The sequence below is a fragment of the Aedes aegypti genome, chromosome 1, assembly GCF_002204515.2.
Source record: "Aedes aegypti strain LVP_AGWG chromosome 1, AaegL5.0 Primary Assembly, whole genome shotgun sequence".
Taxonomy (NCBI): domain Eukaryota; kingdom Metazoa; phylum Arthropoda; class Insecta; order Diptera; family Culicidae; genus Aedes; species Aedes aegypti.
Window position 1 is genome coordinate 72485269 of NC_035107.1, and position 14388 is coordinate 72499656.

General features: G+C 39.6%; 1 protein-coding gene across 1 annotated transcript; it reads right to left on the reverse strand.

The window, feature by feature from the left end:
• Positions 1–5219: 5219 nt before the first annotated feature.
• On the reverse strand, positions 5220–6445 carry LOC5563946 (replication protein A 32 kDa subunit). The gene is made up of 3 exons (XM_001648219.2): positions 6256–6445; positions 5546–6194; positions 5220–5485 (listed from the first exon to the last, which is right to left on the reverse strand). Exons 1-3 carry the CDS (start codon positions 6266–6268, stop codon positions 5404–5406), a joined length of 744 nt encoding a protein of 247 aa, XP_001648269.1. The 5' UTR covers positions 6269–6445; the 3' UTR covers positions 5220–5403.
• Between the last annotated feature and the right edge of the window lie 7943 nt (positions 6446–14388).

Sequence of the window (14388 nt, forward strand, 5' to 3'; positions counted from 1 at the left end):
GTTTACCAGCTCTTTACCTTAGAAAATCTCGTCGAAAGGTATTTCGTTTCATTCCCAGTCGATAATATGATATGCCTTAATGACTCTTTGAGATAGGAAGTCAAATAATGGTTAAATAAAAAAAATCATTGATAAAATATATGTATTACAGTTAACTCTCCCTTACTCGATATTCCGTATCTTGATATCGAGTTAGAGAACCATAGTAAAAGTTGGTTTTCATGGCTAACTCGATGGTCCCTTGGAACGCAGTTGCACTGCTTTTGTGTTCTGTAACTCGATACCTCCCTAACTCGATGGTCCCTTCAATATCGAGTAAGGGAGAGATGACTGTATTTGGAAGCAGCCATTGACGAACGTAAATACGATCAGAAATGTACGAGTTATAAGCTCTCAAAGAAGGGGTCGTCTTTCGGTGCGATCCCTGAAAAACTAAAAGAACTCAGATGAAATTCCAAAAGCTCACCAATATCTTCCTGCACACCAAAATTTTATTGCTGTAAACCAGCAATTTTTTGCTGATTTTTTTTGTGCTGTAAATTCAGCAATCGATTCAGCAAAACGAAATTTTCTGGATCATTCAGCAAAGCAAATTCGCATAAACATGACAGCTGTTTTACTGATCATCCAGCAAAGTACATTTTCACTTGCTGAATAATCAGCACTTGATTATTTGTTACTATAGTGGGGTTTTGCTGCTTTTCAGCAGTTTTGGGTCACCATGTCCTGGTTGGTGAAAAGTTTAGGTAATAGTCGTCGAGAAAATTATAAAAATGCTACTCCGTTCCATGCCATTAACATTTATTTTCATAATTATAATTGTGGGGAAATGAAGAGGCAAAGCACCATTCGCCGTCCCGGTTGTGTTATATATTTCACAAGTTTAGTCTGTAATTAACCTCCGTTCAGTGAAGATCAAATATAATTTGTTCCTTAGTGTAACCACTGTTTTTAAATACTCTCAAGAGGTTATGGACCCTTCGCGCAGAGAATTAGCACACGGGATCCCGCAGTTCACCGGTGCCGGTTTTGAGAATTGAAAGTTTAGAGTGGAGAAACTACTGAAGTCGGTTGGATTACTGGACGCGGTCAAAAAGGATGCGCCAACTGTTGAAGCTGACTTAGTGAAGTTTGAAGCACAGACAAACAGACGTCACACTCTCATCATTGTGCATCGACCACCTTTTTAACGGTTGATTCAAAAATATGGTAGGTGGCCAATCCGCCACCAGAAGCGCTCGCATCGTTTTTGTTCGCGTTTGACGTTTCCACACTACCGCCATCTGTTGGCCTGTCGGCCAAACAAACCGATTTTAGCATTGGGCGTACATGTCCTCGTGACTATGATTTTGATTGAGATTTGTTCTAAGTGTTACGTCTGTTTGTCTGTGCCTTCTAGTTGTGGCTTGTTTTTTCATCATTTTCAGATGTGGCCTTTTGAAAATCATTCAAAATTCATGATAAAATACGATAATTGAAGTGTAGAAGAGTGTTACGTGGTAAAGCAAGGTACATGGGATCTCTGCAGCAAGAGGAGATTCGTGCGGTCGATTAAATATGTGATTTATTCAATCATCGTCATCGATGAACATAATGGATGTGCTAAGCGAGAGTGTCGTCGAGCAATTATATGGAAATATTTGTTCAATTGAAGTAATATTTCAATTGAACATTATGTTTCATGCAATTGTAACGAAATCGTGTTGTTATCAATAAGTCGTGAAGTACAGACATGCTGACACAGGTATTATTAGGTAGTATGATACAAAATACATCACTCCACAGGAACCCGACGGAAAATTTGATTATGTTCGCCGTTGAGACTATCCCTTTGTAAAATAATACATGGAGCGGAGCGGCTGAAGTATTACTTGTATCTGCTTAGTAAATTTGAAACAATTTTTCGTAATTTTAGTTACAATTTTGATGTTTGTTTAATAGGCCTTAACTCGGTTTCAAGTAAATATAGAAATGGGGCCTTTTTGGGAAAAGGCCGCATTTGCGGCCGGAAACGAGATGGGGCCTTTTAGAAAAATGATATTTTTTCAACTTTCATGCATATTTTTGCATGACTATTGTATGTTACAATAAGAATAGGCTCTTATACACTTAAATCAGCAGAAACCCGATTTGTTTACATTTTGGACTTGAGGCCTTTTCAATTGTTGGTCTTGAAGTGAAAAAAAACCTCGCAAATGCTGTAAGGGTATACAGTAGGGTGCGGCTTATTTTTCAAAAGTTCTCAGAACCAAAAATTCGTGTGCTCTACTGAATTCAAATCACATTAAAAGAGAAACCTCAAAATCTGAGCCAAAAATATTAACATTTAGAGGTGGCGCAAGCGTCTTGAAGGTGAATTTTCAAGTTATAAAAAATGACCTTCAGTGAAGTATACATAACTTTGTTATTTTTCAACCGATTTTGAAACTTTTAGCACCATTATTTTTCAGAATAAATGTATAAAAACTTTGTAGAACATTGAATTTGTCTAAAATCAAAACTTGTTTTAGTTAAAAATAGTTTTATCCAATTTTTTTCTCATTATACTAAAAATTTCAATTATGTTTGACCATAACTTAACCGTGATTACTTATCCGATTCTAAATCTTTTTACATGCTTTTGAAGCTAAATCAATTGTTTTCAAACTGTTCACACAAAATTTTTTTTTCTAAAATTGTCTTGACTTAGTTATTCAACAAAACCTACCAAAAAACATGATTTTTTAATGAAAAAATCAAATTTCTTTGGATTATTTAAGTTTTTTTGCCGGAAATTGCATTTTATCTATAAAACCTAAATTTATAAAGCATCTTGCCTTAACCTTTTCCCGCCCATGGTGTCTGTAGAGCACCAAAATTTTCAACCTTTGTATCTTGAAAAATAACGAACTAAATTAAATTGTTTTCACGCTGTTGTAATCCAATTAACGGTACTTCTACTGTCGGAAACATCGAAGTATTGGATTATACTCATGTTACGAGTTAGGTAAAGGAAATGATAAGAAACGACAATTACAAAAGCGTTTGAAGAAAACTCATCTGAAAAAATACGTTGAAGCCATAAAGTACTCTAAGTTCCTGGTGGTGCATCAGAGCACCACCTCATATTTGATTTTAAGTTACCTTGAACACTAGTTCATATAGTTAAAAAACAAGCTTTTATTCTACGATTTTGCGCAAAAATATACATTTCTATTTTTAATCAGGAAAAAAAGTCATGGGCGGGATAGGGTTAAGTAGTTCAAATCTTGGATTACTTATTATAGGAAATCGCCCAACCTTCATGGTATCTGATAGAGAAGAACTGTTAGACAACTGTTAGACATATATATATAGCATTATAATGCTCTGCTTGAACAGAATCAGTCACAAGTTGACGAATTGGCATGTCTATCTGATCATCCCTACATCTCTATATGAACATATGAATGTAAATTCGCAGACTTTGCATTTGTTATACTCCACAAACTGGGAATTGGTTGTGACCAAATTCCATGGATTCTCTCCATCCATTGAAAATCCTAGTGATTTGGATGTTTCCACTTCCGGTGAATTGGGACACAATTGTCCTTGAGTGATCTAATTGTGAGAGCTTGTCACTTTGCTTATAGGAAATGTTCCTCACAACTAGAGTTACATATTTCTCAGGAGCACATAAATGTACTGACCTAGGACAGGACGTGACAGCTCAACTAAGACTGCCCCGTTGTTTTTCAGTCGATAACCTTGACGATACAGAAGTCAGTGTTACCAGTATCCTATTAATGCAAATCTTGTGAACAAATTCAAATATCAAGGATCCAAATTTGATTGTTTTCTTTACGCTTCATTGATTTAGTGCAATAGAGGATGCTATATCTAAAAAAAAATCAGGTTTATATTCAAAACCGACAGTATTTTTAGCAAGAATGGACATAATTTCCATTGAATTTGTCTCAATAAGGAATTTTAAATTTAATTTGGCATTCTAGGAGCACATGTTTTGAGCACATCAAATATAAATAGATTTGAAACGAAAAGATTTCATGAAAATTTTTCAAATTTTTGATAAAAACTCTAATCTATGAACTAGCAACACGGCCGAACTAGCAACAAAGTGCCCTGTTGCAATCCAACTCAACGATGTGAAAGTAGGCCTTTGCCAAAACGACCAATGGGAAGTGGTCTTTTTTGACAGGCAATTGGTTTCATTTTTGTACTTTGACCTGTCACGTCTTATCTTAGGTACTGACGAGCCTCTAACCGAACCGTCTCTCAGCTCATCGGAATCCTAGTGTGCTGCGCTAGCCGAAGGCTCACGAAAATTCTAAAAACGCGCGCTAGGCGATGTGTTCTCGGGGAGCCTCGTCTCATGCGCTGCGCGGCGCAACGGCTCACCATCGGTATCCAGGTTGTGAAACAACTGCTTAGTAACGAAGAGCCTCTACAACTATTTTCGCCTCATTATGCAGGTGTCTAGATGGTCTACATGATATGGTCGAAGACTCGCGATCCGAGAGTTACAATTTCGATCCTCGATGAAAAATTTTGTCATCATTTCAATTTGAATTGTTTGTGGTATGGAGCTAGATGCTCTCATTTCGCTTATGAGATCTTCCCTCTTCAAGGGACCCCACTCCTATTTCCTCCCATCTTACCCTTCCCTTTCCTCTCCCATCGAGTAGATGATGAAATAGGCTCAAATATGGCGACGGCACAAATCTATCAAATGGCGGGGAACGTGCCTCTGGAGCCGGCCTTCTGATACCTAATATCTGAATAGTGTGAACCTGGGAGGGAGAAACCGATACAAAATTTATGTACGTCACAGTGAGCCGAGATTCTGCTGTCACGAACTGTCACTGTGAGCCCAGATCTTAAAGAATGGAAAAACATGAAAAAAGCGCGTAATTGATCAAAACATATTTTTACATTTCATGCAATACCTACTATTCGTTGATGTGTGTAGATAAGAGATACTGGATAGAGAGCCGCGTACTCAACAGTAACTTTGCCACACTCAAATCTGTTATCATAAGCATGAAACGAGCTCACCAGTTGGCAACCCATCCTCGACTGAACACGAATATCTTTTTGCACTCGTACTACGCAAACCGGGCACGATTGTTCTTGATTCCGTCGACCGCCTCACAGGAGCATGCAGCGGAATCAAAAGACCACACACTACTCCTTAAGGGATTCTGTCATCACAAAGCAAATACTCGAATCAGTACGGAACATTTAGTAGGTATGTATCGAACACTATCGATCACTTTAAACCGAAATTGAAGCTGGGTTCTGATTTAACATTAACAAATCAATTGATCAAAATGATGCATTTGGGATGTATAATAACTATTACATAAGAGAATAATATGGGTGCTTATAAATACCTTAATTTGTACCAACAACACATCAAGCGCTCTACGCGTCCACACATAGGAAGTGATCGGAGTCCACACTGGTGTAGACGATTCCCTCCTGGGTCATGTAATCCGTTATGCTCCTGAAATGAAGAAGACAGTTTAGAAGACTTATTAACAAACTCTTCCCAACAAAAACTTACTGCATCTCCGAGGCACTAATATGCGGGAACTTCTGCTGCAGCTCCTGCCGACTAATCCCAATGTCCGACATATGGCTCTTGATAGCTTTGTACACGATCAGCTGTTTGCCCGTCAGTCCCATCGCATTGCCATCCGTTTCCATGAATCCTCCGCTCGAGGCGGTGTTCTTTTCCGATTCCCCACCGCTGCCACCGGCACCTCCGCCCTTGGCATACTCCTCTCCCTTGTAGCGAGCATTCAACACCTCCAGCAAATGGGTGGTCACATCATTCGGGGAGCTGACCTGTTCAATCTTGTAGATCATAACCGCCTTGCTTCCGCCCTGATGGCGAACCGATCCGAACACCCGAGCATAGCTGTGGGTCATCATTCCCGGGACGCTGTTTGTGTCGCCTTCCTCCAGCCACAGGTGAGCATCCACCTGGCCGGTGTGATCCTCCAGACCGTAGGTAATCTTCGTCGACGAATGATCCACACTCCGAACGATGGCCACAAAGGTGACCATGCTATAGTGGATTCCGAACAACTGCACTCCGCTCTCGGACGATTCCAAGATCTGTCGAATGGTCAGCGGAAGAACGCCCTCGGCCTTGTTCTCCTGGGCTGCCCCACCACCGGTGGCATTGGCACTGAACCCTCCGGCACCGACTGCAGATAAAAACGGGTAGTTAGTTGAGCATGTTTGAAATATGTTATTTAGAGTACCTACAACTATCGTTCATCTCGACGTGATGGATAAAGGAAAAAACACCTAACTAGAAGGAAATCCACTGATTTTACCAGGAAATTTCCTGAATAAACTTTGAACAGAAACTCACGCAAGCGACCGACTTCCAAGCGAGCACGGTTTGTTTTGAGCGACAAACGCGCGAAATTTGACAGCTGTCGGGTGAACAACCACAGCAAAAAATGAACTCGCGAGATGAACAGTTGCGTTAGCCCAGTGAGCTTCCGTTTAGCAGTTTGGACAACGAAAAATAAGTAAATGGCTCTCGAATAAAAATGGCTACAATTTGGGTCCTAAAATTTTTAATGAAATCTTGTTTTTATTCAATTCGTCATCAAACGTCAACATCCCACCGCAAAATCGCTAGTGTTTGGAGGGGATTTCAACCTCCAAATTACCAAATAACCTCCAAATCATCACCTCCAAGTTAGTTCTAATTTCCTCCGTTATATGAAATATGGTGGCGCGTCGATCGTCGCAAGTTTATCGTTAAATAGTCAATAACACGAAAGAGCATCTCACTGCAACTACTTTAGCAATTTTTCCCGCTCAAATAACGGCTATATCGTGTTTAAACTTAAATTTAAAAATTGGGTCCATAAATGAACCTTGACACTTAAGATCATGTTTGACGTTCGCTTAGTCGACAAAAACACCATAGGCCAGGGGAAGTGGTTCACCTAGAGTGAATTTCTGTCAGAGAAAAAGTAGATTTTGTATGAGATTTGACAGAAAAATGAATGACAAGTTCATCCACTTCTCCTGGCCTATAGGCCAGGAGAAGTGGATGAACTTGTCATTCATTTTTCTGTCAAATCTCATACAAAATCTACATTTTCTTTGACATAAATTCACTCTAGGTGAACCACTTCCCCTGGCCTATGGACCGATGCACGAGTTCACTAATTTGACGTTTGAGCGGTGCCGAATTCACCCGTTGCCATGGTCACGTAAATAACACGGCACCGCTAAAAAGTCAAATAGTGAACCCGTGCATAGGTCCATAGGGGTTTTAGTTTTAACACTGGGGTTGTTCCTATCTGAAATTTCGGAAGTGACACGGAAAACAAAATGCACCCAAAATTTGAGTTTAAGCCAAGGGGTGTGACAAAATCTAAAAAAAAATGTTTTTTGGACTCAAACCAACGGAAAACATTAGAAAATTAAGAAAACATGTGTTATTGGCCTAAACTTAAGCGTTTGGCACTAAAATTGGGACAGGGCTTTAGGACCCTATTGTAGCAAAATTATTTTGCTAAACAAACTTGTGTTCAACTTGTTTCCAGACTCTCCGCCACATCCAGTTTCCCAGTGGCGGAGAGTCTGGAAATTTGCAAACAGGTACCTACGACGCTACTCAACAGAGACAACGGCAACGGCAATACATGGCTATTCAACTTGGTACCTACTAATCGTTCCCGTGATGTACCTTTCAGCATTTAAAGTTTCAACAAAAGAGGGATGGAATGTACCTATAGCTCATAAATTTTAAGTTAAAAAATAATAATGGGTAGGGAAATACGTTAATACCTAGTGTTAATTTATAATGTGTGCATACGATGGTTTTCTTCAAGTCGAGTCTAGTACACGACACTGAAGACGGCCTTACAGTTGAGGTCGAAATACGCGTATCTGTCAAAGGATACAAACTCTAGTGGAATTAAATGGTATAGTACTAAATTCGGTTTTTTTTTCTACTTATAGGTATTCTACTAAACAGCTCGAAGATTTATTATAATATTAACTCATTTTTAGTTAAAACAGTTTTCAAATTTATAACCTAGGGTAACGGTCGTATTTTGGACCCCCTAAGGAAGTGATTTTAATTTTTGTCCTCATTAATTAATTGCACAGCGTAACTAAATCAAAGAACATGCCAAAATGTAGAGAAAAACTTCCTTTACAAAATAAAAATGCCCAAACGGTCATGTAGGATCCAGAAAACGTCGAAAACAATTGAATTGTGATGCACTGCTTTTCATTATTTTGGACACACCAATACATTTTGGACCCTCAAAGTATATATTTTGGACCCCCGGTGTTCTTTATCGTTTGGCGACAAAGCTCACGACACTGGTTGTAAAATATGCTTGCCCATAGTCTAATCAATCGATTAACAATGGAAAACCGAAGAAATTCTACACTTTTAGTCCAGAAATTTGAAAAAAGTTTTTGTTTGCATTATAAAAAATTCTGACGGCTTTAAATTCTGTGTGTAACGTGTTGTAACGGTTGTATAGATGAACCGATTACATGAAATTAATTTCAGATAAATTAAACACATTTTCTATGAACAAACGGCTGATGCAAGTACGGAATAGTCCTATCTTTCCAAATGGCATGCGAATTGAGTTGGTCTTTCGATTTAAACTTGGAAATTTGCAGGAAAATGGACCAAGGGGTCCAAAACATATTGGTTACCCTAATACGAACTTTTGCCCCACCGGTGGGGCAAGAGATCGAATCCAGTATGCGCAGCCTCCTGACACCGCCCATACAATCCCATTGGAAAATAACGAGCAAACATCTCTGGTTCCCACTGGGAAGTGGTTCCCACTGACAACTCAATGTTTGTAAACAAATAGTCGTTAAAGGACTAACAATCGAGTAAGGCGAAATCTTTTTTGCCGAAACATTTCTTTTCTCGCGACAACAGTTTCATTAGCACAAACAAATGGTTGCAAACTATTAGTTTGTAGTACAACAAGTTAATTAGAGTTGACATGGTTAGCGTGGAACACATTTAAATATCGGAGAAAATTTTCCCTAATATGATTACGCCAATGTACGTTGTTGTTCTTGAGTTTGATTCTGACCTCGAAAACATGGCTGCCTAGCACCGGGCTGAGTATGCGGCACACGCTAAGGGATGGTACACAAATTATGTCACGCTAAATTTCGACTGTTTGGACCCCCTCCCCCCCTATGTCACGTTTTTTGTATGAGTCCTTCGAAAACTTTGTAAGGCTTGTCACGCTTGGCATGACCCCCTCCCCCCCTTGGATCGTGACGTAATTTGTGCATGACCCCTAAGGTCAGATTACCCACAAATTGGTAATTCGTTTACTCATTTATGGACTAATGCACGAGTTCACTAGTTTGATGTTTGAGCGGTGCCGAATTCACTCGTTGCCATGGTCACGTAAATAACACGACACCGCTCAAACGTCAAATAATGACATCGTGCACCGGTCCATAGCAGAGTCTATGAATGTAGAGTTGCGCGAAGAGACTTCTTTGAATGGTTGTTCTTCTTCGTCTACGAAAACAGCCCCTAATATCTGTTTTGTTGGTCTGCTCGATAGGTAGACGCTGAGACGAGACTCGCGGAGACGGTCTTCTTTTTCTGCGACTGCTGATTTTTTTTTATTTCACTCAGTGTTTACATCAATCTTGCGCAAGCCGTTCAAGCTCTCACATGACCATCTCAGCGAAAAACTATTGCGTTTGCAACACACCGAAGCATAAACGGCATTTTGAGTGAAATTTCATGCCAGCAAACGTAGCAGATATTATAAATAATTAGTCTTGTGTTTAGATTTATCAGCATCTGTGGAAAAACTGCTCCGCTGACCGAGTTTTTAAATAATAGTTTTTTTTAAAACAATACTTTTCACTTTTTCAACCCTAAAAACGACGGGCTGCATTTGAAGTTTTGTGACAGCTGAATCTGGGCTGCATATGACGTTGATATTTTTCCTCTTCGCGAGTCTCTCTCAGGGTAGACGGTTTGACAGTTCGATAGGTAGATTTGGTTTCACTCTTCGCGCAACTCTCCATTCATAGACTCTGATTTATAGGTTTCACCAGAGTGGATTTAGATAAGAGTGGCGTCAATGTCAAAATTGGAGCAGCGGCGAACTGTCATTTCCATACAAATCCGTGCTCCAATCGAGCAGGAAACCTGTCGAGGAGTCCTTCGTCGGCGAATACCAAGCTGGTTTTTGTGAGGGCCGTTCGACAACGGACCAGATGTTTAGCTTGCGAATGATCCTAGATAAATTCCGGGAGTGCAAATTGCAGACTCACCATCTGTTTATTGATTTCAAGGCGGCGTACACTGTAGGACCAAAGTACTCTTTAAAGGGTAAAAAAAGTACCCTTTTTGAGAGAAACTAGTTTAACTCATAAAAAGAGTAAAGGGCCTTTACTCTTTAAAGAGTAGACGGCTTGTACGTCAAATCAACGAATGAATTTTACCCATTATCCAAAAAATAGCTTTCGATAAACAGAGTAAAATTTACTCTTTTTTTAAATATTATTTTGTTTCTTTCAGTCATTTTAATTTATTTCAAATGGAAATAAACAAAACAAAACAAGCATTTTATTTAGGGAAATTTTATTTAACTTTGTAAACCCATGATTAAAATGTAATCTCCATTAGGCTGCAGATAAGCGATATTTTACATCCATGACCATCATCGTTGCAATCCGGAACATCACGGGATATGTGGTTATGTAGTGTGGATGTGGTTATGTAGAGTCCCTTATACTCTCCATCAACAAAATCGGCAAAACAGCACACTCGAAGTTTCTGAAACAATTACAAACACATTACAAAATATAATATTCTGATTGCACGCATGAACTTTTTGCACTTACCAGTATTTTTGACTTCATATTTCTAGCAGTAATTGTTCTGAGACAATTTCGGTAAACATCACCATCCAATCTGCACAGACTTAAGAACATTTTCACCCATTAATGAGTAAGCGCTCTGAATTTGAAAATGGGCATAGTTTACCCATTATGCAAATATTTGAAATACCCCTTATTTTGACAGCTCCATATATGAGAAAAAAGTGGGTACTTTTTACACATTAAAGGGTACTGCCGAGTTTACAGTGTACGATTCAGTGAATAGAAATGAGCTTTGGCAGGATAATGTCTGAACATGGTTTTCCGACGAAACTAATTAGGCTGATACGTGCTACGCTGCATGGTTCGAAATCAAGTGTTCGGATCGCAGACGAGGTTTCAACCTCGTTCGTGACATAAGACGGGCTGAAGCAGGGAGACGCACTTTCAAATTTACTGTTCAACATTGCACTCGAGGGTGCTATTAGGAGATCTGGCGGGCAGAGAAATGGCACTATGGACCAATGCACGAGTTCACTATTTGACGTTTGACCGGTGCCGTGTTATTTATGTAACCATGGAAACCAGTGAATTCGGCACCGCTGAAACGTCAAATTAGTGAACTCGTGCATTGATCCATTATCACAAGGTCGCACATGCTCCTTTTGGCTTTGCGGACGATATGGACCAATGCACGAGTTCACTAATTTGACGTTTCAGCGGTGCCGAATTCACTGGTTTCCATGGCCACATAAATAACACGGCACCGCTAAAACGTCAAATAATGAACTCGTGCATTGGTCCATAGACCTAATGGACCTATGCACGCGTTCACGAATTTGACGTTTGAGCGGTGCCGAATTCACTCGTTGCCATGGTCACGTAAATAACACGGCACCGCTCAAACGTCAACGAGTGAACGCCTGCATAGGTCCATTGGAATCGATCGCAGGTCAGTGGAAGAGACCTTCGGGCCTCTGAAGAGGGAGACAGCGAAAATAGGCCTGACCATTAGTTCTACCAAAACGAAGTACATGGTTGCAGGTAGAGATAGAGTCAGGCTTGGGGGTGTAGGTGCTGAGGTAGTGTTTGATGGGGATGTGTTGTTGTTGAGAAGCTGTTGAGAATTTGTTTACCTTGGAGCACTTGTGACATGTGACAACGACGTTTCCCGCGAAGTGAAAAGACAATAGAAATAATAAACCATAGAAGAACAATGTCGCTGGTGTTCCCTTTGTTCTCGCTCAGAAACATGTTGGGTACATAAGTGTCAAACTGCATACATTTTCGCGTTGACATTTATAGCCCCGCCTATCTCCGCCAGCAAAAGATGGTACGATAGCGACATTCTTCGTCTATGGTTTATTACTTCTATTGAAAAGACGTGTTGCGGCTGCGAATAGGGCCTTTTACGGACTACGTAACCAGCTTAGGTCCCCCAGCTTGCAAATGGAAACAAAATTCGCCCTGAATAAAACATTTATTCTTTCGGTGGCTCTCTACGGGCACGAAACGTGGACGCTGAAAGAGTCAGACCGGAAAGATCTCGGTGTTTTCGAGCGTAAAGTGCTGTGGACAATACTCGGTGGGAAACTCGAAAATGGTGTGTGGCGCAGACGCATGAATCACGAGTTGTATCAAGTGTACAAAAATGCGAATATTATCAAGCGTGTAAAGTACGGCAGACTTTAGTGGGCTGGTCACTTAGTGCCAATGTCGGAAGAAAGAATTGCGAAAATAATATTCAGCAGGGAACCAGGTAGAGGTCGACGACTTCGGGGAAGACCACGAATACGCTGGCTGTACGCAGTGGAAGAGGATCTGGCGACCCTAAACGTTCGGAGCAACTGGAGAAGTTTCGCCCAAGACCGACGAAGATGGAGCTCTACAATACGCCCGGCAATGGCTGTAGCCATCAAGGTATCAAGGTAGGTTTAGAACATTAAAATTTTTGGTCGAACTTTTATTTCCGTGCAATGAACTTAACTAAAAAAAAACTATATATGTGTGTGAGTCGAGGCAAGTCGCTCTCACCACGAGTAACGTGAAACGACTAATGCTAACACAGCGCAACAAAAATGACATTTTTGCGTGTCTCAAGGATCAAATTATGTGTCTCCAGTAGATTTGGGGTTGCTGAATCTGATGTCGTTCTCAGAAATTTCCCAGCACGTCACAATTTTTAGCTACAGGTCGCCAAAGTTGTATAAAACATTGATTTTATCGATGTTTACCTAAATTTTGAAATATATTTTATCAAACTTTTTTGTCATCTTATCCATCTAGCATGCAAAAGAGGACTTAAACTTTCATTTTAGATGTACTTTGGTTGAAAATGCACGATTAAATTTAGATTAAACCGATTTTTTCAATATGATAGTAGTCTCCATACTAAATTCTTCGTTTATCTTATATGGCAAAATACAATACTTTTCTAAACCATCAAAAAATAACTTTTCCGGGTCAAAAGTATTACAAACTTTGATGATAAGTATTTTTATACACATAAAGTTTGAATTCTGTGGCAAATTAAGTAAATAAATTGCCTTACAAGGTGGCAAACTTGCATGCAAGTTGGCTGAAATAGTCAATTTTCGCATTTTCAACAGCCAATATCTCAAAAACTAGACGTGCTATGATATTTCTGTAAACGTCAATGGATTCAGCAACCCTTTATTAAGTAAGTAGAGGTATTTTGATGCTGGAGACAAAAACGTGTTCCGCAGTGTAATCAAATCGGAGCGAATCGACAATTGTCACCTCATCCGACTCGTCTCACCTCACACGCCGCGCAGAATAAGCACATTTATGTAAAAACTAACACATCTTAAAGCAGGCCTGCCCAACCTTTTTGAATCGCGGGCCAAATATCAGAAACTATATTTTGCAACGGGCCACACTGTTTTTAATGCAACAATTTTATTATTTTTTTGGCAAAATCAAATAAAAGTGATAAAAACTTCTGTTGAAAAAATTGCAAAAAGATGTTCGCCTCTTGATTATCTTGCCGAAGATGCTGTGAGAATTGTGCTCATGATGATGTCCAGCAAGACATTTTTTAAAATATTGTCTGAGCCCTGTGAGAATGTTGTCCAGGATTTTATAGAAAAAAACATTCTCAGAATTCTATCAAAAAAACTTTATAGGACTCCTTCAAAACCCCAGTCAAAAATTAATATAACATTATTTTTTTTTAAATCTAAAGAAGTCAGTCCTGCTCAGAATTCCGTGAGATAATTCATATGTGAGAAACTTTCACAGGATAATGTCCTGGACTCGATAGTAAACCTGCCTAGGATTTTGTGTTATCATACGAAAAACTTTGTGAAATTTTACTCTACATTTGGTAAAAATCCTGCCCAAGTTTACCGTTAAGGTGGAGATACTTCGAATCCATCGAATCCAGAAATCCAGACACTGAACATTTGATTGATTGGTCACTACCAGCGAGTGACCAATAATTGGTTCTCTAGATTTGTGCTTCTGAAAATTAGAGGTTTGGCTTCGATTCATTTTCACCTTAAATTTAGGTGAGAA